Consider the following 26,160-nt stretch of genomic DNA (forward strand, 5'->3'; position numbering starts at 1 on the left):
TGAAGAACTAGATATCAAGAAATAAAAACCAAATGAGTAATTTATAGTCTTTTGCTTTTTTGGTCATTTAAAATTGTTTCTTGATTTTAGTTTTAAAAAATCCATGTATTGAACTTATCATAGGTTATTCTTTCTTCCTGGGGTTTTCTATTTGCCCTCTTTCCTTTTTTAGACGGTAACCTGATCCTCCTTTATCCGTAGATAAAAATACTCCCCACAGCTAGCAGAAGTCACGGTTTTTAATATAGTGTCTTCAGAACAGAGTCAACTCGTGTTGACCGAAGCAGTGTTGTGATGCTTCGCGTTTCTTGAGTCGTGCACGCGAGCCAACGGCCCGCGACCTCCAGGGCACGTCTGCACACGGTCCTGAGAGAGCATGTGTTGCCTTGGCCTGATCGAAAGGTGGGGGAAATGGGCACTGACAATAAAGTAGGATGCATTCCGGGGTGAACAACAAGAATAACAGGAGACGGTGGGTCAAGAAAGAAGGAGCAAAGGAATGAAATTAGGACGCGGGAAGGGGTGGGGCAAGGATGGGGAGGAGGGGTGTGGCCAAGCCAGTGGCTAAGAAACCATCTCACAATCTACATAGAGCTCCTCTGAACATTCATGCTCCATCGTCACATTTTTAATGGTAATAAGTCTGTTGTACTTAATTTAGAATGCCACTCATGAACTCATTGATATAATTAACCATTTAGACATGGCAACCCTCCCCCTGGACATTATAGATGTGCTTCTGAAGAGCTGTGAGTACAGTGAATAGTTGAGAATAAAGCCATATTTCGGCAGAGTGAGGAGAAATGACGATTTAAGCCATGCTGGAGAAGTGTCACTGCAAAGCCACATAGCCCATTGCAGTGGCTCTGCAGTTTATTTTATTATTTTATTTTTTTAATGTATTTATTTTTTCTTTATTGATTCTAGAGAAAGAGATAGAAACATTGATGAGAGAGAACATCGATTGGCCGCCTCCTGCATGCCACCCCTGGGGATCGTGCCCACAACCTGGGCATGTGCCCTGACTGGAAATCGAACCGGTGACTTCTTGGTGCGTGGGTTGATGCTTAACCACTGAGCCACACCTACCGGGCTGGCTCTGCTGTTTAATAGGCCGGGGTGGTTAGAGTTATCCAGAAGATTGATGTGTGCGCCCATCAAGAAAACATGGTGAGCTCTGGCCGGTTTGGCTCAGTGGTTAGAGCATCGGCCTGCGGTCCAGAGAGACCCGGGTTCGGTTCCCACTAAGGGTGCGTACCTCGGTTGCGGTTTGTTTCTGGCCTAATTGGTCATGCGGGTGGCGGCCACTCGATGTGTCCCTTTCACTCTTTCTCTCTCTTCCTCCCACTCTATCTGAACAAAAAAATTGGAAAAAATGTCCTCGGGTGACATGGTGAACTCGGTGTCTTTAGTCCTGGAGGATTGTGTAGTGCTCCATTCCTCTCTCTGCTTGCCTTTCCCGCCTCCTCCCAGGGCACTTAACATCGTATCCGACAACAGTAGTACCCAATAAATAGCATCAGTAATAATGTATGTGGTCACCATTATTATTTTGAATTAATTTCATGAGCTAGGATAATTTTATTAACTTGCTTTGTTAATGTGGCAGTACATCTCATTATAACTGACTTGGTAACATCCTTCATTTTCTTCCCATAAATAAGGATGGAAGGGCAGAAGGGAAGGGGAGCAAACCCCACATTCTGGTCTGCCGGACAGTCCGAGGCAGTGCTGGACCGAAGAGGCAGAGGGCTGGATGAGCCAGGCCTGACTACAGTCACTCTTTTGAGATCCCTCAGTTACGATGAACCTGCACTTTTGGCAGCTCCTGAATTCTCTGATGCATTCTTCCTCCTCTTTTCTTTCCCAGTGTGTCTGAAGAACCCACCCAGCACGCCAATGGCCAGCAACAACACTGCCAGCATAGCGCAAGCCAGGAAGCTGGTGGAACAGCTGAAGATGGAAGCCAACATCGATAGGATAAAGGTAAGGGCAGCAAGCCCACCCAGCTCATCTAGCCTTGGTTCTAAGGGACATGAGGTGCAGCGCCCCAACATTCACTGCTCTTTCCGTAGAGACGGATGAAACCCATGACGATGGGAGAGGCACTTCATGATTAGGCAGAAGTTCGTTTTTCTGATGTCTTTGCTTTCTCTAGATTTCTTCAGCATAATGTAGTATAAATTAAAATCAGTTATCTAAGGAGGATTAAAAACAAAACAATATCAACAGAACAAAATAGAAATAAAACATAGGCTCCTGACTGAATTCTAACCGAGGAAATTGGAGAAGACGTAAAACATAGCAGGCCGCTAATCGACCTCCCTTACCTGGTAGGACCTCTTCTTATTTGGGTTTTAATTTCTTTCTGTCCTGATTTAAGCTCTAAAGTTAAGTCATCCATCTTTCACGTCCACTCATTTTCATTCAACGTTGTAGGTTATTATTTTTTCTTTATACCTTATTGTATTTTTAATCCAAAACACAAAAATCACACACACATGTTCTCGCTAAGAAGTCAAACAGCACAGAGGTTTAAAATGGAAGTTAAGAGTCTACTTTTTTCCTTCTTTCTTTTACTCCACAGATTTAACCTGACAGCTTTGCCTTAAGTTCGGGCTAACTCATATGGAACCAAGACTTTAAATCCAAACTCTTTGTTGTCAGATTTTAAATGTAAAGTCGACCCACACAGTGTCATTATTGACAGATAAGTGCAGGGTTGGTAAAGGGAATTTTCGTCAACTACCAAAACTTCACTTACCCAGAAGACCCAAGTACTTTATGCAGTGGAACTTAGGAACACATCTCATTTTACTAAAATAAAACTAGAACGTTCTTCCAAATGCCTCTTTTATAAACTACAATATTTTTTCTATTTTCCCTATACTTGACTTAGCAACCTGGACGACCTAACTTCCTTTGAAGTGTGCTTCTATATTAAGGATCAATAAAGTATGGCTCATGAGCCAGATTCAGCCTACTGCCTGTTTTTATAAATAAAGTTTTATAAGAACACAGCTGGACCCATTCATGTACATCTTGTCTATGGCTACTCTCACACTACAACAGCAGAGCAGAGTAGTTCTGACAGGGACCATGTGAACCACAAAGCATAAGATATTTACTCTCTGGCCTTTTACAGACAACTCTGCTGCCCCCTGGTCTAGAGCAATGGTTCTCAGCCCCTTTGTTAGTTCCCACCACCCCGAGAATTCTATAAACAGGCCAATTCCAATACCATATCCCAGACCAATTCAATTAGAATCTTTTGGAGTATGATTCAGGCATGAGTACATTTTTTTAGTTACAGTTATTGTCAATGCATAGCTGAGGTTGAGGACCAGGGGCCTAGGAGAAGGGGTTAGCTCCTTCGAACTCCTAGCAGATGTGCGCCAGGGAGCGAAGGGAGAACTGGTCTTCCCCCATAAATAAGCTTTTTCATCTATCCTACATCTGCTTTGTAATATTTGAGTCCTGCTGAAGGGCCACAAAATGTAACCAGCTTCCACTCTTCTTATAACAGCTTTTATTCTTCTTCTTCATCCACACATGAGGCAAATAAAGGGCCTTTCACCTTCTGCCTCGCTTCTCTACCACCTTCTTCTCCTTCTTCCCGTTGCCTGGTCTCGTATCTCCCTTGCTGCAAGAGTGCAGTGTGGCAGGAGGGCACAGTGATGGCCGAGAGAAGTGAGGTGGCCCAAGGATGGTGGCTTCAGAAAGAGTTTTGCAGCTTTTCTTTCTGTTTGTTTGTTCTTTTGTGGGTGGGGGGAAGTTCTGTTCATAGACCTTCTGAAAAAGCCCACTGTGCCCTTTGGGGTGGCCCAGCTAAGATAAAAGTGTCTGTGAAGAACTACTGTGGTTGGCATTTTCTGTTATGACTCAACATCCCCAGGCCTGGCTCCTGAGAGAGGCTGTGAGGGTGTTGTTGGTGATGAAAAGCTGACAGGGGAGGAAGAAGAGAGATGCAGGCCTTTTCAGCCATAGGTCAGACCTGTGTTGTTCCTCACCCGAACTATTAACTGCAAGGGGCTCTTAGCTGGTCTCTGAAACCCCATCTCAATTACCCTCCATGTTGCTGCCAAAGAAACATTTCTATAAGAAATCTCATTATATTCCTCTCCCACTGAAAATCTTTTTGTGATTGTCATATAAAAATAAAATTAAATTTTTAAAAGTATTTTTCAATTACAGTTGCCATATTATATTAATTTCAGGTGTTCAATATAGTGATTAAACATATACATACCTTACAAAGTGATCACCCCTATAAACCTAGTACCCATCTAGCACCATACATAGTTATTACCATCTTATCAACTCTAGTCCCCATGCTGTACTTTACATTCCATTGACTATTTTTGTAACTTTCAATTTGTGCTTCTTAATCCATTTCACCCTTTTCAATGTCTTATATTTTCCAAGTACAAATATTTTATCTCCTTGGTTAAATTTATTCCTAGCTATTTTAGTCTTTTTGATGCAATTATAAATGGGATGGTTTTCTTAATTTTTCTTTCTGATTGTTTATTTTTAAATATGTGAAATGCAGTTAATTTCTGAATATTAATTTTACATCTTGCTATTTCACTGAATTCATTTATTAGTTATAATAAGTTGGGAGTGGATTCTGTAGGATTCTCTCTATATAGTATCATGTCATCTGCAAATAATGACAGTTTTACTTTTTCCTTTCCAATTCAGATGCTTTTTCTTTCTGTTTTTTGTTTGATTGCTGTGGCCAGGACTTCTATTACTAGGTTAAATAAAAGTGGTGAAAGTGGACATTCTTGTCTTGTTCCTGATCTTAGAGAAAAAGCTTTCAGCTTTTCATTGTTGAGTATGTCAGCCGTGGGCTTGTTGTGTACAGGCTTTGTCATGTGGGGGTATGTTCCCCCACCCCCACTTTGCTGCGAGATTTTATCATAAATAGATGTTGGGTTATGTCAGATGTTTTTTCTGCATCTATTGATATGATCACATAATTTTTACCCTGCATTTTGTTGATGTGATGTAGCACATTATACATTTCTAATTCCTTAGAATCTGAAAGAGGGACCCTGCCCATCTTCCAGCTTCATCCCCTTTCTTTTGCCCACATGTGATAACGAACCACTTAATTCTCTTGATGGGTATTTCAAATGCCCGGAACATTCAGTCTCCTTTCTACCATTCTGTTTTACTAACTCCAATGAATTTATACTTCCTTGAAGATTCAGCCCAACGCCCAATCATTATATCCTTTAAGAAACTTCCCCAAACTCTCCTCCTAAAGTTGGATTTTTGCTGTTTCTTCAGTTGTTCATTTATTTATCTATCTAATGAATACTTTACTAAGAGCTTTCTAAGTTGCCAGGCCTTGTTAGGTACTAGAGATATAGATATGGATAAAGATGAAGACATGCTTCTTGCCCTCAAGGATCTCCTTGTCAAGGGAAGTATGAACAAGACCTACCAATGACCCCAATAAGATATCCAAGGAGCATAATTACCAACTATCACGAGAAAGAAGCCAAACAGCACACCCTGATTCCCTTTGTATGCTACTTCTAAAGAGACCAAATGCGTCACTATTGAAAGAGAGACAAAACATCAGCCTAATCAACTGAGCGCTGAGGAGTTGCCTTCCTAGGTGATCTTCTCATTCCAATCTCCGGAGCCCTCGTGACGTCATTAGACCTTGAATTGTTGACAATACAGCAGCAGCCTGTATGTCAGCATTTGTTCTGACATCAGAGCCCGGCCGGCATGCTGTGGTGAAGGGTGAGATTATTTTTAGTGTAGCTGTTGGATAAAACCGGCTGCGTTGGCAGCTAGCTGGTGCAGGGCTTGGTTATCTGCCTTTGGAAGTCCCTTTAGGCTTCTGGGCATCCAGGCTTCGCTGCCTACTCTCCAGCACGACACTGTCAGCAGGAAGGGGTTTCTCTCGGAGGAGCCCATATGATTTTCTAGTCGGAGTAGTGACCTGTTCAAGTCATCATTTCTGGCAACAGTGGCTTCATGTACATCCACCAGAGCCTACTGTGGCTGAGGCCACAAGGAACAGCGGGCAAAGGGGCACAGATGGCCCTGGAGCTGCCAGGGTCCCCTTGTCTCTCATGTGGCCTCCAGAATAACTGGGCTGCACAGAGTAGCCCTGCCACAAAAGGATCTGAATAGCGTATTCATTTTTAAACCTTGTTTCCTATCCCTTTGCATCACAGATCTTGGGAGAGTTGGGCTAAGCAACCCATTATCTATTCATAAGCCTCAGGCATATATAATTCTACTCCCAGACTTTCTGTGTTTCTTTGTTAGCATTTCATTCAGGGACAGAAAGTAAAATCAAAAGAAGCTGGGCAAGGCTGGGGGGAGGGGCAGGGAGGGTGTTGCGGAGACCGTGACACTCAGATATGTGAAGAGCAGTATACTCACACCAAGGCGAATGAAAGAAACCTTGTCCCGGGAGCCTGCATGAAAGTAAAGGACAGCAGGACTTCAGTAAATCTATTTATTCATCACTATATTCGGAGTCTTTGGGTTTCTAATAATAGGAACCTAACCCAAGCTAGTTTATGCAGAAAGAGGGGATTGCTAGTAAAAGATAGAGAGTCTCCGAATCCAAGAGCAGAAATGTAGCTGTGTCATCAGTGGATGGAGAAAGAGGAGGCCACCGGGAACAGCGGGCGCTCTGCAGCACGTCCCTGCTTTTCTCTGTGTGTCTGCCTCTTTCTTTTCCGGGGAAGAATAGATTTCTCAGCTACCTATCCCATGTGGCAGACACAGGATGACTTCCCATGGCTCCCAGGATCCCATGTCACAGTCCCAGCTCCATGAAGAAAGAGATGGGCTGATTCAATCCCTTTTAGTCTTAATAGGTATCTAAGAAGAAGAGAGAATCATTGTAAGCTGGGAAAACGTTCTGTGACAGAGTCCGTGAAAGGTACTGTAGATGGAAAAGCCAAAGAAAGGCAAGGCCAGTAGAGTGGGTGAACTGATTGCTTCTGTACTAATTGGATGCTCCACAAATTGACCCCCAAATAAAAAAAATGTCAAACTTATTTCTCATTTCTCCCAAATGTTACCAACTGACCCTTCTAACTGGTTCTCTTTACCATCCCAAGAACATGCTGTGCAAATTCCCCCCTTTCTGGTAATTCTGGGCCCCTCACTGAGAACACCCTGCCCCTTCTTCTTTGTCTATTATAGACTATTCGGCTTGTGTCCCCCTCAAAAATGTGTATGTTGAAATCCTAACCCCCAACATGATGGTATTTGGAGGTGGGGCCTCTGGGAAGTTATCAGGTCATGAGAGCAATTATAGAAGAGACCCCATGAAGATGCCCTGCCCCTTGCACCATGTCAGGACACAGTGATGAGACAGCCATCTATGAACCAGGAAGCAGGCCCTCTCCAGACACCAGATCTACCAACACCTTGATCTTGGACTTCCCCGTCTGCAGAACTATGAGAAACAAATCTTGTTGTTTATAAGCCACCCGGTCTGTGGTATTTTGTTATGGCAGCCTCAAGAGACTAAGACACTATCTAAATCTTACTGCTCCATCAGGGGTCAGCTCCAATCCCCACTTGTCCATGAATCCTTTTTGCCATTTTGACCATCTTTACTAATCAGTTTACTAATTAATTTTACCCTCAGCAGATAAATTTTTCCAACTGAACTTTATATCCCCCCAAGCCAAAGACCATGTGATTTACTTCTTTGCGTCCTTCATGGTGCTGAGGTACCCAGGCATTCAGGAAACATATTTTTGATGGATAGCTTTATGTTTATGTACTAAGAGTGTCATATAACAAGACATTAGGAACTATATTCTGTATGACATTTCCAGTTACATTTATGCTTTAGGAAATTCCAAGAATTAAGGTAATTGGCCAAATAAAACTGTGGTAATAGGAGAAAATTTAATGAAATATAAAAAAGGAGAGCAGAATTTATCATTTTATGGATAAAGTGTATATCATGTCATACATATGATTATAAGTAGCCAGTATTTATAGTATATCTTCTTTTTAAAATAGTTCAATATATAAAGAAAAGACTGATTTTTATAACTGGCAAATATGTGTGAATTATTTAACCACATGTGAACGTTTCCAATTATTAAGTCATCTTTCTGTTGATTGGCTCATGACAGATTAGAATTGAACTTCACAGAAAGCTGTACTGAGAGATGGACCAGGTAGTCATTATACTTGGTACCAGAGAGGGGTTATTTAAGTATTTTTCCAGCATTTAATTGAAACTTCTAACATTTCTCTCCTTTTGCTTGTATTTAATTTATTAGACAGATGAGATGCAAGCCTCTTTCTAGGCCAGTTGAGAGTATTTTCAGGGATAATAAAATAGGCACAATATATCAAAGACTTATAGAGGAAAAATGGGCAGTTCTAATTCATTTGATTTGCTGAAAATGAAGCAGAAATTTAAAAATTCGCTTTAAGTATATGTTAACAATTAAACATAAAACTTCATTTTTATGAGAGTTGATATAATTAAAAAATTTTAATAGATATTTGTTAAGCACCAAGTAGGTGCTTAGCCTTTTTTATTGTACCTGGAGCTGGAGAATTAGTACTGTGGAGCTTTGATAATTTGAAATCTCTGGGAAATGAATTTTTCTAAATAGCCTAGTTTTCAAGCCAGATGATGTCTCCTTTAAAAAAAAAAATAAGTAACTATTTTGGATGATAATTCTGAATTTCTTTTATTAAATAGAGTAAATTAAATATAAGGTACTTTTTCTCGATGACTATTGTTTCAGAAATCAATTATTCTATTTCCATTTCTAAAATATCCTATTGCTATGTACCATCAATTTAATGTCACCTTGGAGGAGCGGGAAGAGAAAGCTTACTTAGAATATTTACACATTATTTTATAAACAAAAATAGTAGATATTTACCTCTACAATTATAATTTCACAGTCAAAGTTTGATCCTGGTACTCCTCACAGTCACAGTGGAAAGATCCATTAGACTTGCCTCTGGCCACAGCAGTGATGGTGGCCAAATGGTCACACAGGCATCTCAGTGACTCCCTGCTGTCCTTCCCTGCATTGGTGAGCTTGCTCCCTATAGTACTCCCCGTGTTTTCGTTTTCCGTATAATTCCACGGCATAACAAAGAATACTGAGGTTTCTTCTGCATTTACTAGTGCTTGAGCTACATATGTACATTTTTTCTTACTCAAAGTACACATTAATGATTCAAAGAAAACTAAAGCTCTAAAGTAGCCTGCAGCTGTTGACCTGAGTAAAAGGTCTTTCTAAACACATTTCAGACCCATCTCTCCTCGTTTGAAAATTCAGCCATACTGCCAGGCCCGTGAAAAGACCACGTGGGTGTTCAGTCTAACGCCCCTTTTCCAAGCCTCCGTCTCAGTGTAATCTTTGAGGTTCTTCTAAGCAACAAATTAAAGTCGTCAGCCTGGATGGCTCCATTAATGCCAGCAAGTCGGCTGAAGGAGCGATTGAATGAAGACGCCCGTGATGCACAGCAGCTTCCCGCGTGCATGGCAGTGACGGCCTGTCAGTGCTTACTTCTTTGCCTGACGGCTTGCGAGCATTTCGCAACATCAATTTTAAGATGTCTCAGAAGATAGACTGGGGTGGAATTACATAATTTGAGGTATCTTAAAAAAATAAAAGACGTGTCTCAATTTCAGGATGTAATGAAGACAGAGCAATATTCTAGCATATTGGTTACATTCTTGGGTCTGGTTTTTATCCTTACAGAAAACTGCTTCTTCTCAGAGCTGTTAGGGAGCCTGCCTAGAGTAGGTTCCTTTTTTTTTTATTATTTTTTTAGAGCACAGCATCACAGTCTGGTGGGCTTTATTGGGACTGTCTAGAGTTCCCCTCCCCTTACTCCCTGGTTCTAAGCCCCAGTCTGGTTTGGTGAGGCTGCTGGATAGCGGATAGCAGGGTTTCAGCAATTCTCATTCTGGGAGATCCTTGCTGTTAGCAAAAGTAAATTCCTTCCCTTGCCCATCAGTTTCATCTCCCCAATCAAAGACATGCTCCAGGAGCTCAACCCCCACCACCTGCTCATCCTGAATCATTTTGGCTATTTCATCAGCACACAAATATAATGTTATTTCTTCATCTTAAATAAAATCTACATTTTTTCCTCTTGAATCTCCCACTTTCTCTCCCAGCAACTGCCTCATTTGTTTTTTCTGCTGTGCAGCATAACTTCTTGAAAAAGTTGTCTGTACTCACTGTCTCTGATTTCCCCTTTCCCTTTCTTTTGAAAAATTATTTTTACTCTGGAAATAATCTCAAAGGTACAGAAGAGTTGCAAGTACAGTGGAAAGAATTTTGTTTTCCCCTGAACCACTGGAGAATAAGTTGTCAACAGATGCCCTGTCACCTCTGAATACTTTAGTGTGTATTTTCTACAAGTAAAACATTCTTCTACAATCATTATACAATCATCAGAATTAGGAAATTAACATTGATGCATTACTACCTTCTATACTTCAGACCCCATTTAAGTATCGCAAATTACCCAGTAATGTCCCTTTTAACAGAAGGACCCAGTTCAGATTTATGGGTTGCATCTAGTTCTTAGGCATTCTTGACTTTTATGACCTTGATCTTTTTCAAGATTAGAGGTCATTGATTTTGAAGGTCGTAACTCAATTTGGGTTTATCTGATATTTCTTTATAATTAAATTTAAGTAACAAAGATGTCTGGAGCATGAGTGCTCTCTCCCACCACGCACACACCAGATCTTTCTTTCCTGTTACTTTTGCCTCAACTCAGGGACATTTCTGAACTCTGTTTGGGTGCTCCCTACCTGTGCTGTGCCCTGGGAACCCTTTGGGGCAATAAGCTAGGGTGATTGTAGGGTTTATCTCCATTCTCTCAGGGATTACTCTTGTGCTGCCTCTTATATAACATTTAAAAACCTTTTGTTCATGTATTTTGTCAAATTTTTAAGTTAAAGTAGGAAGGTTTAATTGGTCTCTGTGACTTCATCAGAATCAGAACTGGAAACCTACAGTACCACATAAGTTCCACAAGGACAGGAATCTTTAGGAATTTTGTTCTCTAATTCCAAGCCTCCAGAACTGTGTCTGGCATATTAGGTATTCAGTAAATATTATTTCAATGAGCCCAGCTGGTGTGGCTCAGTGGTTGAGCATCAAACTGTGCACCAACAGGTCACCAGTTCAATTCCTGGTCAGGGCACATGCCCAGGTTGTGGGCCAAATCCCCAATGGTGGGCATGCGGGAGGCGGCCAATCGATGTTCTCTCTCATCAATGTTTCTACGCCTCTCTCCCTTTCCCTTTCTTTCTCTCTAAAATCAACAAAGAAAAAAATTGTTTTAATAAAATAAAAACTTTAAAATTATTTTTAAAATGATATTTCAATGAAATATTTGTTGAACAAGATTATGTTTGAGAACTCTTTCAGCAGTATTTGAGTGCTACTACAAGGCAGGTAGTAGTGGTAGGTAAGGCAAATGTAGTTCCTGCCTTCAGAGAGCAGAATGCTCAGAGGAAAGATGTCATATATCAAACAGGAAATAAACAAACATGGCCGTAATTATGTACTGTGAGAAGTGTTTTCTACGAAGGAAAGGAATGGGGTGCTCTGAGAGAATAATGAGGAAATTGGATGAAGTGTTCAGTGAAGACTCTACAAAGAGGCAATATTTCAGCTGACTCCTAAGGGAAGGATAAGAGTCAGCCTGTTGAGGTGATGGGGAGAAGAATGTTTCGGGGAACTGTATATGTGAAGCTCTGAGGCATAAAAGAACTTGGAGATTTTGCAAAATTAGAGAAGACCCGTGCGAGGAGGAAAGAATGTTACCACATGACATTGGAGCAATGGGCAGCTCCCAAGCAGGCTGGACCCACACCTTGTTTTATGATGTTTTGATTTGCTACAAAGTACAATGGGAAGCTACTGAAAGTTTTAAATAGGGAGGGATATGAGCCAAATTATATTTTTAAAATGTCTTTCTAGCTACATATGGAGAATACTACTCCTGGCACAGTTACAAAAGTAGGAAATTCTTAAATATGTTATGTGCCCTAAACCTGTTTGGCTGCCTGTTGAAGAATATGTTTCCCTTCTCAGATTAATGTTTTTAAATTACAAATGGAACTAATTATATTAAAATATAGTTCATCAGAATAATTTTTAGAAAAATATTTGTGATATATGCATAGTCCTTTATTAACTGATCATGTAAGATCTAGTAGTGGGTCAATAATTATAAAGTGGGTGAACATAAATGAAGTGTTGAGATGTTTGCAATAACTGTCATATGAGGGAAAAGATTTGATTTCTATTGGTGATGTCACAGAAATTGCTAATGCTACTGTAGTGTGTTATCTACATCTAGATAACTAGTAATGGAAAGAAATGCTAAATGTCCATTGAGGTTAGTGAAAATATAGATGTAAATTTTAAACAATCATTGAAGTTCATAAACTGCCCCCTGAATTCTACCCATAGACCCAGTTTGAGATGCTGTACAGAATACCACACACCATGTGGCTTATACACCATCGAAATGTATTCCTCACAGTTCTGAAAGTGAGAAGCCCTAAGTTAAGGTGTTGGCAGATTTGGTGTCTGCGGAGAGCCTGCTTCTTGGTTATAGAAGGCTGTGTCCTCACTATAACCTTACATGGTGGAAGGGGCAATGAAGCTTCTTGGGGTCTCTTTTATAAGAGCTCTAGTCCTATTTATGAGAGCTCTGCCTTCATGACCTAATCACCTCCCAAAGACCCCACCTCCAAATACCATCACATTGGTAATTGGGATTCCAACATATGATTTTGGGGAGACACATTCAGTCTATAGCAGATCCCTTGGGAATTTAAACTTAAGAGGTTATTGCACTAATCATGGAGAAAAAAGGGTACAGGCTTCAAGTAGGGTAGTAGTAACAGAGATGACAGTAGACAGATTGGAACTATTTTTGGAAGAAGAATCAACAGGACAGAAAAAGGAGATCACTTGGAGTTGTTGGGGAACTCTTCATGGAAAAACTAGGCCTAGGGATGTAAAATGTAACAGAGCCTGTGCACAAAATGTTAAAAGGAATAGTCAGAAAGCAAGATTTGCCAGTGGATGATTGCTGTGAATCATTGTAAGGTAGGAACAAGGCTGACAGCTGTGGGTTAGAAAGGAAGAGTGTTCATGAAGATAAGTTAGGAACACCGAGACCCGTCACTCGGCCACTCATGAGCTTGGGACCTGAGGCAAACACTTACCTAATGAAGCCTCAACTTCACATATTAAAGATGAGGATAATAATAGCTTGTGACTCATAATGTTGTAGGGATTAAATGAGTTATTGTCTGTAAAGTGGCTAGCACAGTTCTGACATATAGCAAGGGCAGATAGATATTAGCAATTATTCTCTTACTGCTAGGATTCTGACATTGTTTTGAACCATCACCCCCAGGGGACCGCAGTCTAGTTGAAGAAACAAGATGAAACACATAATATATGTTGAGAAGGAAATCATTCAGAATCAAGTGGTCAAATATAAATGATGAGCAATTCTAAGCTTTTAATTTTGTCCAGAATAGCACTTTCTGTTTCATAACAAGATTTTGAGAATTTCTGCCACATATTTGTGTGTGAGCATTGCAAATGAGTGATGATGGTGCTGGATCTCGTCTTAGCAAGTGAGTTTTAGGTTTTACTGCTGTCCAGTCTCTGCTGCTTACAGCTAAGCTCCTGTTTGGTATAATGACTATGGCTCAAACAGTAAAAGGGACAAAAAAGTAATCAAGATTCTGAAAGTCTGTTCTTTGCTTTCATTTAGAGGAGCTAAGAACAGGATGTTTCCTTTCATTCTGTCATAGTAGCATTTTATAAAGATGCACAAAGAATTTTAATCAACCTTTAGAACTAGCCCTGCATTTGAGTAGTTTGTGTGTGGATAGCTGTGGCTTAATGGCAAAACATAAAAGGGTTCAAGTTCTTTTTCTGCTGTGTACTTTGCTATGTGACATTGAACAACTCATACAATGTGCTGAGCCATAATTTTTCATTTTTAAAAAGAGTATAACAGTTTCTACCTCAGAAGTATTGTGTAAGTCAAAAGAGGAAACTTAGCGCCTGCTTTTGTGGCTCAGTGGACTGAGCATCATCCCATGGACTGATTCCCGGTCAGGGCACATGCCTGGATTCCGGGCTCAATCCCCAGTAGGGGACGTGCAGGAGGCAGCCAATCAATGTGTTTCTCTCACATCTATGTTTCTATCTCTCTCTCTCTTCCTCTCTCTCTAAAAAAAAAAATCAATAAAATATATATATATTTTTTTTTTTTCCTCACCCGAGGACATTTTTCCATTCTTTGTTCAGGTAGAGTGGGAGGGAGAGAGAGGAACAGAGAGAGAGAGAGAAACATCGATGTGAAGGGACACATCAAGTGGCTGCCACCCTCACGACCAACCAGGGCCGGGGACAATCTGCAACCGAGGTACGCGCCCTTAGCAGGAACTGAACCCGGGGTCTCTCAGGACCGCAGGCCAACGCTCTAACCGCTGAACCAAGCTGGCCAGGGCTATTTTTTTAAAAAAAGAGAAAACAAGTCAATGTCTGGAACAAAATAGAAACACAATAAAAATATTTTTATAAGATTGCCTATTGAAGAGTGAAACTTTAAGCCAAAAACTATAACAAGAGACAAAGAAGGTCACTATATAATGATAAAGGAGTCAATTCATCAAGTAGATATAATAATCATAAGTATGTATGTACCCAATATTGGAGGACCTAAATATATTAAGCAAATATTAACAGAGCTGAAAGGAGAAATAGCCAACAATACAATAATAGTGTGGGACTTCAACACCCACTTTTAACTATGGATAGATAACTCAAACAGAAGATTAGAGGAAATGTTGGACTTGACCTTAACTATACATTAGACCAAATGAACCTGACAAACATATACAGAACATTAAATCCAACAGCAGCAGAATCCATATTCTTCTCAGGTGCACAAAGAACATTCTCCAGGACAGGTGAATTGATAGGTCACAAAACAAGTCTTAGCAAATGTAAGAAAACTGAAATCATATCAGGAATATTTTCCAACCACAGTGGTATAAAACCAGAAATCAATAACAGGAGGAAAATGGGAAAATTCACAAGTTTGTGGAAATTAAACAACATACTCCTGAACAACCAGCCAATGGATAAAGAAGAAATAAACAGGGAAATAAAAAAATATGTTGAAACAAACAAAAAAATTGAAACAACGTATCTAAAACTCACATGCAGCAAAAGCAGTTCTAAGAGAAAGTCTATAGTGACAAATGCCTACAATAAGAAAAAAAATATCTAAAATAACCTAATTTTATACTTCAAGAAACTTTAAAAAAAAAACCAACAGATTAAGCACAGCCTTGGCCGGATGGCTCAGTTAGTTGGAGCATTGTCCCGTCCCGTACACCAAAGGGTTTTGGGTTTGATTCCCCATCAGGGCATATATCTAGGTTTAGGGTTTGATCCCTGGTCAGGGCATATATGAGAGGCAACCAATCAATGTTTTCCTCTCCTTTCCTCTCTCAAACAACAACAACAAATCAGTAAAGGCATATGTATGGATGAGGATTTAAAAAAAAACAGATTAAGCACAAAATTAGCAAAAGAAAGGAAAAAATAAAGATCCGATCAGAAATAAATGAGATAGACCCAGAAAAACAATAGAAAAGACCAATGAAACTAAGAACTGGTTCTTTGAAAAGAAAAACAAAATTGACAAACCTTTAGCTAGACTAATAAAAAAGAGGAAAGACTCAAATAAGTAAAATCGGAAATGAAAGAAGAGACATTACAATTGATACCACATAAACACCACATAAAAAGCATCATAAGAGAATACTACGAACAATTAAATGCTAATAAATTGGATAACCCACTAACAGGGCTGTACAAATGCAGAATTGAGACTTGCGTGACCCTGACCAAGAGCATCTCCTTCAATTTAGTGCCTAAAGCGCCTTAATCCCCTCCCCCTAGTCCTGGATCTGCTTGCAACGGGTCAAGTTCATCGACTCCTTTCTTTGCAGAAGTTTATGGAGGCTGAGTAGCTTGCTTCACTTTCACTTGAGCTAGTAAGTGGCGGCCTTAGGATGTGAACCCGAATTCTTGAGGGGAGTTGGACACCAAAGCCTGGGTCTTGACTGCACCTGCATCGATACCACCTCTAAAGCTTTGGTTGTTGTCTTCCTTTCCAGGTATCCAAGGCAGCTGCGGACTTGATGGCCTACTGCGAAGCTCATGCCAAGGAAGATCCCCTCCTGACCCCTGTTCCGGCTTCAGAGAACCCATTTAGGGAGAAGAAGTTTTTCTGTGCCATCCTTTAAGTCTTCACGAGGAACCTGAAGAGCCTCGGGGCTCCTGGGACACTGATGTAGAGTTTCTAGCAAAGTGGGCGCCTTTCTAGTCCACAGCATTTAAAAAGAGGGAGGAGAACCATCCTGGAATCTCCAGGCTATGCATGTTTAAAGATTGGTCCCCTTTACGACAATGAAAGCCAATCCACACCCTGAGTTAAGATCTGTTACCTGCAGAACTGCCTGGAGGAGGGGACTGTGTAAAGATAAAATCCGTGTCATTTCTTTTCTGCTCTCCCTCCCGAAACCTCCTGTTTCTGCTTCATATTTAAAAAAATAAAATAAAAATTCAAACAGACAGCTGTACTGAGCTAAGATATGTCTGACCTTCTTGGAATGAATATTGCCTTTAGAATACCCTTTGATCAGCTGAGTTGTCCAGTGTAACCACGGTTCGGTTTAATGGCATTGATGTCTAGTCTTTGTGCCTTCCTGTTCTTTTCTCCTTCTCCCCAACCTTCCCTCCAGCCCCTCCCAGTAGAGCAGTACAGAGATCAGGCTGGACTTGTCTGTGAGACGGAACTCCAAGGATGAGCACCCAAAATGTTTAGGGAGATATTCCCCGTGGTTTATCCGCATAGTAATAACAAAAACAATGCCGGTTGTCTGTGTTCTCTTATCACTATTCCTGACATTTGTACATGATAGCTTTGATTCTGCAAGTAAAAGTAAATCCTGTGTTGTGACTGGTGCTTTCATATATTTGTGACAATCTTTGAGTAATATTGCATGAAAATGTCCCCGTGTTACATCCATTCAGAGGTTTTGTTGTTTTACTCTAATGCTTGGAAAAGGAATGAGCGAGAAAAGAAGCTGGGAAGGAAAAAAAAACTCAGTATCTTGGCAATTGGGGTTGCTTCAGCGCCTTAGCCATATTCATGGTGTATCTCCAACGTGGTTTCCAGAAGCTAAAGCATTTGGGTTTTATCTGGGATCCAGGGCATCACAGGTACCGCCAGCCGGAGTGGTCCGGGTCTACCCTGAGCGGGAGGTGCTTTGAACAAATTCCTTCTTTTTCCCAAATCACAGAAATTCTAGATTGAAAGAACTCGTTCTGTGCTCTTAAGAAAAATGTGCCCCCACCCGTTTTTCAGGAATCAGGAGAGGTGAACCCCCGGCACCGGAAAAACCCATTCTCAGAATCCCGGCTGTTTGCCGGCCAGGAAGACCGGGCAGGTGTGGCCGCCACCTCCGCCAGCCGGGGTCGGGCTCCTTTTCCCACTGAGATGGTTTTTGTGTGTCACTCACTTATTTTTTTCACTAGAATTTTTTTCTTTGTTTTTGTTCTCCATCTTGTTTGTTAGAGTCTCTCAGTCTTTATTTGCAACTTCCCTGCAGCTAGAGGAGCCCTCTCTTCCCAAGAGGTGATATTGAACGTGAGTTTCAGGGCAGCTGCAGCCTCCATTGGTAACGGGGGGCCCTGGAAGGCTTTATCACTTTTTTTTCTGCGCCATTCCTGGACAAAAGAGAGCCTCTCGTACATCTTGTTTGCTTCAAAATCCCAAAAGACCACTTCCAAATTAATTTTATTCTCCTCTCGTTCCTTATCCCCATTAAAAAAAAAAAAAAAAAGATGGAGAGGGAGGAAAAGAGAAGATAAAAAGACTTAATATGCCAAGGACAGATTTTGAAATGGACTTGGTAAATATCTCCCTTAGTTCCTTTTCATAGGTATGCTAGTAAAAGGATAAGTGCATCCAATTAAGGTTCACACCTGGGGTGAGGCAAAGCGAATACTGAAATATTTGTGAAAGGAATGGATGCATTTCTATAACCAGATACTTCTGTTCAAACTTTGGGATTTTGTTATAGTCAGTAGGATACAGATAAAGAATTACAGGGGAAGGACCCTGGAGGGGAATGTATTAAACTAAAGTGTTGTACCATTAGCTTAGTAAATCCGTGGAGTCAGCTAAAACCATATCCATTTGTAAAATGAGCCAAAATATGAACTGAATATGTGGTCACATGAAAACAAGTGAATAAGCACTCTTTGGGGGGTGACTGAGGCATCATTAAAAGACCCTGATGATTTTCATAATCTATACCATTTATTTTTCTTATAAGGAGTCTTTATATTTTCATGTAAACCTAGATCTTTGGAGCAATGAAAATGGAATCAAACTTTAGGAAGCACCATAATACAGCTCTGGTCATTAAAACTTAAGAAAGTGCTGCCCTGCCGGTGTGGCTCAGTGGTTGAGCATCGACCCATGCACCAAGAGGTCACCGGTTCGATTCCTGGTCAGGGCACATGCCCAGGTTGTGGGCCAAATCTTCAGTGGGGGGCATGCAACAGGTGGCCAATCGATGTTCTCATTGATGTTTCTTTCTCTCTCTAAAATACATAAAGAAAAAAAAAATTTTTTTAAGAAAGTTCCAGATTTCATGTGACCTTGGGTATAAAAGGAGAGAAAAGGTAGTAAAATAAAAGCCCATCTGAAATTAGGTTTAAAGAAAATGTTTTGGCTTTTTCATACTTTCATGTCCTACAGTATGGAATTATAAACCAGAGTCTTTATACGAGTTTTGGCTTATTGATATTTTTATTTATTAAGGGAGATAAAAACTTTTTTGATTCCTTATGCCTCTACAGAGCTTTAATTTTTTTAGAAATTCAACAATCATTTTCACCAGCATAATTTTATCTTAAGGGGAAACTTAGTTTAATTATTAAAGGCCCTAATTTCTGTGTATAATAGTAATAAAACCTGCCATAGAATTAAACAGTAACAATAACCCTAATATTTAGGGGGAAAAAAATCTTGCATCATTCTCAATATTAACTCCAGTTTCATTTTTTTTTTTTTAATTTTAAACCAAATACTATTTTATTTAAATTAGAGGTTGTAAATAAGTACTTTGATCTGAGGCTAATTTGCTAATAATCTTCTAAAGAGATTGCTTACCAAGAAAAAATTAAAAACCATTTCTTCATATACTCATTCACAAATGGAATTTAGAGAAACTGAGCATGCTGTGTTAAGAAATTTTTGTACTCTCTCTCTTTTTAAAAAATATTTGCTTCTAGCTGCTCCTGGCAATGGTGAATTGTTACATATACATTAATGTTTTCCCAGCCTAAAAATTGTTCATGTTTTTCCTATATAAGATCAATGGAGTATGTCTTTCAAAGAGAGGGAAATACAGAAATGTTAAAGCAGGAAAACCTGAATGCGATGTGTACATTTTCATCCCATATGGACCATTTATTTGTTTTAATAAATGGAATTTTCAGACTCATTTCATACGCAGTCAGTTTTATTGCGAAGGCCTGTGGACCACCTCACCCATCAGTTAATTTGGGGAGGGTGATAACACATTCTATGAATGTGGAAATGGGAATCCATTTATTTTCTTTAGGGTTTTGTTAACAGAGGTGCCCTAAGGAAGGAAAGACAAGAGGCTCTTGACAAGCCTTTGTCCCCGGTGTCTACATCCGAGGTGCAGGGCCTGGGCACAGAGGAAGACGATAGGGACACCCCCAGGGCTCTGCTAGACCACGAAGACAGATGCGCTGCATTCACATTCCAACATGCTGTAGGTCTGCCATGTGGGGATTTTCCCTTTTCCAAAAAAAAAAAAAAAAGAAGAAGAAGAACAGAAAGTGCTATTCTCCATTCGCTGTTCATGATTTTAAAAGAGTGCTAGAGAAGATAAATGCTTAGAACTCTAGATTCACTAGCTCTTCGTAGATATTCTTAGTCAAGAAAGGCTTCTATATGTCCTTCAAATTATGCCAATAATATACCGTTAGTAAAGAAAGAAATGTTGGATCTCCTGGGACTTGTGCCGATGACAGCTGAATCTTTAAACCTCTGATGACGGGGCCACTGGAGTTGGTGCATTTGTCCATTGACATCTCTGTCTCTTAGACTGTGGTCCCTGGACCACGTGCTTCAGAATCACGGCGGTGTGTATTAGACAGGCAGACACCAGGCCCTACATTAACTCAGAATTTCTGGCGGTAGCACTTAAAAAACACGGACCTGCTGCATGCTATCGTCTGGGACTACTCATTTCAGTACAGTTGACCCAGGAGTTAGAGGTGCTGACCCCCCTCTCCCATGCATATAACTTTGCATTCCCCCAAAACATAACTACTAACAGCCTACTATTGACCAGAAGTCGTACCAATAACATAAAAAGTCAATTAACACACATTTTGTTTGTTATATGTATTATATACTGTATTCTTACAATAAAGTGAGCTGGGGGGGGGGGGAAATGTCATTAAGGGAATCATAAGGAAGAGGAAATACACTTAGAGTACCGTGCACATATACTGCAGGGAACCACACCCAGGTAGACCTGCGCAGTTCAAACCCATGTTGCCCAAGGGTCACCTGTACTATAACAGGCAGGCAGCTTTTCCTAATGCGTCAGGAAAGGCACCACCAGTGATAAATACACTCGCTCTGATTCCTACAGCGCGGGAAGTGGCGCCTGGGCGCGAACATGTAACCGAGGGTGAGGATCCAGGCAGCTCCTGGGCAGGAGACACGGAGGAGGAAGCTGTGGGTTTTCACTCTGCTCCTGTTCTGTTGAGCCCCGGGGGAGGGTTGCCTCCAGCTCTGGTTCTTTAATAAGCTGGTCACATTTTAGTGCTCACAGTGACGTGGGAATTGGAGCTGGGTCAGCTCCAATCCACAAATTGCAAATAATTTGCCAAGGGAAATCCCTTTCCCTTTGGTTCTGCCCCAAATCTACATTTCTTCTATTTAGAACCAGGAGACTCAGGCAGAGTTTATTTTTAATGAAGGGGGTCATGGGCTCCCAGGCCTTTCCTCAGTAAGGACTCCTACCGTGTCCCCATGTCCATAATGAGAGAAGCCTGGGGCTGGATGTGCACCTCAGCTCTGGGGACAGAAAGATCGTGTCTGGTGACTTGGGTCCATACTGTACACAAGCAAACGAGAGCCCATCTGGCATGAGCTAGAGCATCAGAAGCATGCCCCAGAGCTCCCATGTGACCTTTGGCCAATCCTTGAACCTCTTCATGCTATAAGTGGGGGCAGGAATACCAGATTCACGTGCCTCACTGCGTTGTGAAAACCACCTGAAAGAAGGCAGGTAAAGGGCATCGTGAGGGAAGAGGTGATGAGTAATTATCACGCACTGCCTGTATAGCTTTCAAAGAGAGCAAAGGACCCTATAGTTCCTTCTCACCTCTTGACTCACCTTCTTTTTTAATTTTTACCTCCATAGCCCCTGGTTGAGACCCTCAGTGCCTCCTGTCTGAGTCCCAGCCACAAGCCACTGGTGTGGCCACTCTGATGCTCATCTCTTCCACTCTAAGCCATCCCACGTACCACTGTGTATTCATTCATCAGGACCCCTTTGGTTGCAAGTGGCAGGAAACTAACGGAAACTGGCTAATAACTGATGAGCTCAGAAATACATGCTACTTCAGGCTCAGCTAGATCCAGGTGCTCAGATGACATCATCAGGTGCACCCCTGGGCTCTGCTTTGCTCTGTGCTGGTTTCATTTTCAGACAGACTCTTGCCCTGCAGCATCAGGATAGAGTCAGCAGCTCCAGGCTTACAGCTCACTAACTGAGCAATCAGAGAAGAAAGATAACAGCTCCAGCCAAAGTCCCCGGCTGGATCTGTGAAACGCTTCCTAAGACTCTTATTGGCTGAATCTGGTTCACGTCCTTCCATCCCTGAACCAAGACGCAGCAGTAAGGTCACTGTGCCATACGGGCAGGACAGTGATTCTCAGGAAACTGAAGTGGTCCTACTAGAGGAGGAGAGGTCAGAGGTTAAAGGCAAAAACAACTGGTACCAACCACATCTTTCCAGACTCACTGACGAAACTCAGGTTTCCCACACTCAGAGGCCCAGAGTGCTCTGCTCCTGGTGCTCTTATCAACCCGTGAGATAGATCCCCACTCAGACGCCTGGCTCTCAAGGCCCACCCCACTAATCCTACCTTGTTTTCTAAACTCTCTTCTGATTCATCTTACCTCCTGTGAATTTTTTTTTTTTTTTTATCCTCACCTAAGGACATTTTTCCATTTTTTGTTCAGATAGAGTGGGTGGGGGAGAGAGAGAGAGAGAAATATCGATGTGAAAGGGACACATCGAGTGGCTGCCTCCTGCACAACCAACCAGGGCCGGGGACAATCTGCAACCGAGGTACATGCCCTCAGTGGGAACCGAACCTGGGTCTCTATGGACCGCAGGCCGACGCTGTAATCGCTGAGCCAAACCGGCCAGGGCGCCTCCTGTGATTATAACATTCACAATCCCACCTCCACGCCTTTGCTTATGACGCTGCCCCTCTGGAATGTCATTACCCAACCCCTCGAGGTAATAAATCTTGCTCGGTTCTCAAGGCCCAGTCTGAACTCCATGTTGCCTATGGATGACTTCAGGGAATGCTGTCTCTCTCCTCTCTTAACTCTCATTGCCCTGTTTTCAGCCTCAAACCGTTTGGCATTTGACTGTGTTTGAGGCCCCCCACGCTGTGGAGCTTGTGCCCGAGTGCAGGAAGTAGCCGAGTGAGTGGTCCATTACCATCACAGTGAGAAGCTCACGACACGGGGAGCTGAGGGGAGGAGGGCAGAGGAGCGTTACCAACCAGAGAAGGGGCTGTGGAAGTTGGCTCATTATATGACAATCTCGTGTCCCACTGTCATCTTCTAGGGAGTACAGAACACCAGTTGGACCGGCCTCTCTTTTATCTTCTTTGGTGCCTCGCACAGCACTTGGGATCACAGTAAGTCCTCAGCGGGGATCGTTCATGGATCGGGAGCACAGGACAGATGCCTGCTGAGACATAGGACAAGGCTGAGGCACAACTAGTCAAAGCCGGCCTGTGAGTGTGCAAAGGCAGCGCAGAATGCAGCCCTCCCCGGCACACCAGTCAGCAGGCGCTCTGTGCACAGAACAATGGACCAAGCTGCAGGCGCGGTGGCCTCTCCTCCCCCAGCCAGACCAGCTTTGTGTCCCCACGACTTTATGCTTTTCAGCCAGCAGCCCTTGGCCTCCGTGACACCACCGTCCTCCAACCCGGAAGTGGATTTGGTGGGCTTAAGTCTAAATGAAATACACCACTAGCCACATTGCCTTAATCTTAGCCCCAGGAAAAGGGTCCTTTCCACTCACTGTTCACTGAGAACACTGTCTCCTGATTGTCCACTGTGTCTGCATGTGCCATTTAAATTTAGATACAAATTAACTAGAGTTGAATAAAACTAAAAACTGAGTTCCTCGGCCACACTAGCCATATTTTAAGTACCCAGTGACCACATGCAGCTAGTGGCTACTGCATTGGACAGCGATAGAGACCCCTTTCATTATGGCAGGGAGTTCTACGGGACAGCGCTATTCACGCTTAGCAACCACGGTCAGCAACCATTTTTCCACTCTGTACAACTGACTGAACATGACTTTTCCTCATAACCAAATTTCAACACACATATGAAGAAAGTAAAAGTACTATAATAATGTATAATAATCACCAGTAGCCAGAGGTCATGGTCAATTCTACAGGCTGTGGGATAGAAGAGACGCTGTGGGTTATATATCATTTCAAAAATGTACCCATCTCTCATTCAAGAAAGTGCAATGATAATAATCATGCTGATGAGAATAATTACAGCAGCAGCAGCAGGACAGTAAAGTGAACATTTATTAAGTACTTAACTATGTAGCAGGCACGATGCTAACCCTCTTATAGATATTTCCGTTAAGGCTCACAATAACTCTACAATATGGATATTATTTATCTTGCCTAGCTTAGCAGATATGTTCTGTGCCCCATATCACATTGGTGACCCACTTCTGATTTCAGCCACAGCTGCAGTGCAGACTTCTGTGCAACCCTGGGGGGATTAGTGCCCCTGGGGCAGTCCTCAGGCACAGAGGGACAAATGTCTCAAGCACCCACCCTTCAGAGGATAATTCTGGAGTTTTCCAGAGGGTCTCTGGCAGGATTGAGCCTCAGTTATCCAGAATAGTAACCAGCCCAACAATTCACCATATTTCTCAGACTGACTGTCTCATTTTCATGTCTTTTCTGTCTTTATCTGTCTCATTTTCTGTCTTCCTACATTTCTGCTTTCTGAGATCACCTCACCACCAGCCCCAAGTCCTTAACTTGGGCCCTGTGTTGGGGAAGACTCAACCCATTTTATAGCCAAAGGATATGAGATTAAAATAGGTATTTCCCCAAGTTTCCATTGCTAGTAAGTGGAACATCGAGGATATGTACCCAGTTGTTCTTGATTCCAAAGATTTAACTCGACTACTGTCTTGTAGGAAATGGGAACACAAGCACGGAAGAGGGAGGCTATAGCAGAAAAGTTCTGAAGCTGTACTTGTAAAAGCTTCCAACCTCTGCATTGCTTCTCTGGAATGAACAAATCCGTGAACTCTTTCTCATCAGTACTTACCTAGTGATCACTGTGCTCACCGGGTACCTGGAAGGTGTTCACCTCACACAGAGCTCATCGCTGGCACCCAGGAGCTGGGACAAGGAACACCAAGAAGGGTCTTTAACAGGGATGGTCTAGAATGTTTATCTTCCTTCAGGACTCCAGGAGGGGAAAGTTTCTGTCCTCTCCAACTACTACTGTTCTGACAGCTGCGTCCCTGTCATCTCAGAGCCCAGGGACCCTGCAGGGGTCAGAAGCGCGGTCTGAGTGGCAATGGAGGATTCCAGAGGCTTCGTTTGAGAAAAGGATCAGGAAGAATCTCAGACAAAGGGCCCTGCCAATGCAGCTTCGAGGTCTCACCCAGAGCTTCTCTGGGAACAGACAAGAATGGTGCTCATTTCCTTCCCCACTCCCACCCCACTTCCTGTCCCTGCTCCAGCACTGGGCAATGTCCCACTCGTGCCTGTCACACGGAATCCCAGCTCGGATCACCCAGTACGCTGCACGTGCTACCACACCCCGGAGGAAGGGCGGCCTGTTCCCGAGAGCTGCAGAGAGCAAACGCACGCTCCAGAGAGGGGGCTCCAGAGAGGGGTCGGAGTGAGGTGCCGGCAGGTCCGGCTGTCAGAAGCTGCTACTCCGGCCTGCAGGCTGTTGTGGTTTACTTAGCCCCGTAGCAGTTCTCAGAGAGCTTCGGACCTCTTGAGGGTCCCTGAGATCCTTTTTTGGGGGGGAGAGAGGAGAGTCTGCTAGATCACTATTTTTATGATACACTATGTCATTTGCCTTTAATACTCTCATTCTCTCATGAGCATACAGTAGAGTTTTTGGAGGCTAAATGATATGGATGTCACAACAGATGGATGCAAACGCCCATCTGAGAACACAGCAGTCTCCTAGTAAGTAGATTTGCAAAAACCTAAAACAATACCACTCTTCCCACTCTATTTTTTGGTTTTGTTTGGGAAAATATAGTCATATTTTATAAAAATATGTTATGTTAACATGTAATGGGTTTGTTGTAGTTATTTTCAGTGAATTTAAAAGTGCATTTTTTTTTTTTTTAAAAAAACAAACCTTAGTTTTAATTTCTAATATGGTAAATACCAATAGATATGTCCTGCATAAACCCAAATCCTGATAATTTGAGGCAATTTTCAATCATTTTAAGAGTGGGAAAAGGTCCTTAGACCATAAAGTTTGAGAACTGCTGCCTTGTAGACAGTTTTCTACTTCAATGCCATGTTTTGCAGATGGGAAAATGTGTCATTCCAAATCTTATAGCTATTTAGTGATGACATGGGTAGAACATAAGTGGTGAGAAAAGAGAACTCGAAAGGACAAGACAGAAATGTTTTAGGTTGTCTCCTTGGGCGCTATTCAAATGATTT

At 42.0% G+C, this 26,160-nt stretch overlaps 1 protein-coding gene across 3 annotated transcripts in view; it reads left to right on the forward strand.

Moving 5' to 3' along the window:
- GNG2 (G protein subunit gamma 2) overlaps nucleotides 1–17,067 on the forward strand; it is a 111,679-nt gene extending 94,612 nt beyond the window's left edge. For all 3 annotated transcript variants that reach the window (XM_036261363.1, XM_036261344.1, XM_036261355.1), the window contains 2 exons: nucleotides 1,871–1,986; nucleotides 16,226–17,067. In XM_036261363.1, coding sequence (XP_036117256.1) covers nucleotides 1,900–1,986; nucleotides 16,226–16,354 — 216 coding nt within the window. In that variant the 5' untranslated portion in view covers nucleotides 1,871–1,899 and the 3' untranslated portion in view covers nucleotides 16,355–17,067. The remainder of the gene's footprint in view (nucleotides 1–1,870; nucleotides 1,987–16,225) is intronic.
- Nucleotides 17,068–26,160: the final 9,093 nt, after the last annotated feature.

This window comes from Molossus molossus, unplaced genomic scaffold, assembly GCF_014108415.1.
Source record: "Molossus molossus isolate mMolMol1 unplaced genomic scaffold, mMolMol1.p scaffold_m16_p_1, whole genome shotgun sequence".
Lineage (NCBI taxonomy): Eukaryota > Metazoa > Chordata > Mammalia > Chiroptera > Molossidae > Molossus > Molossus molossus.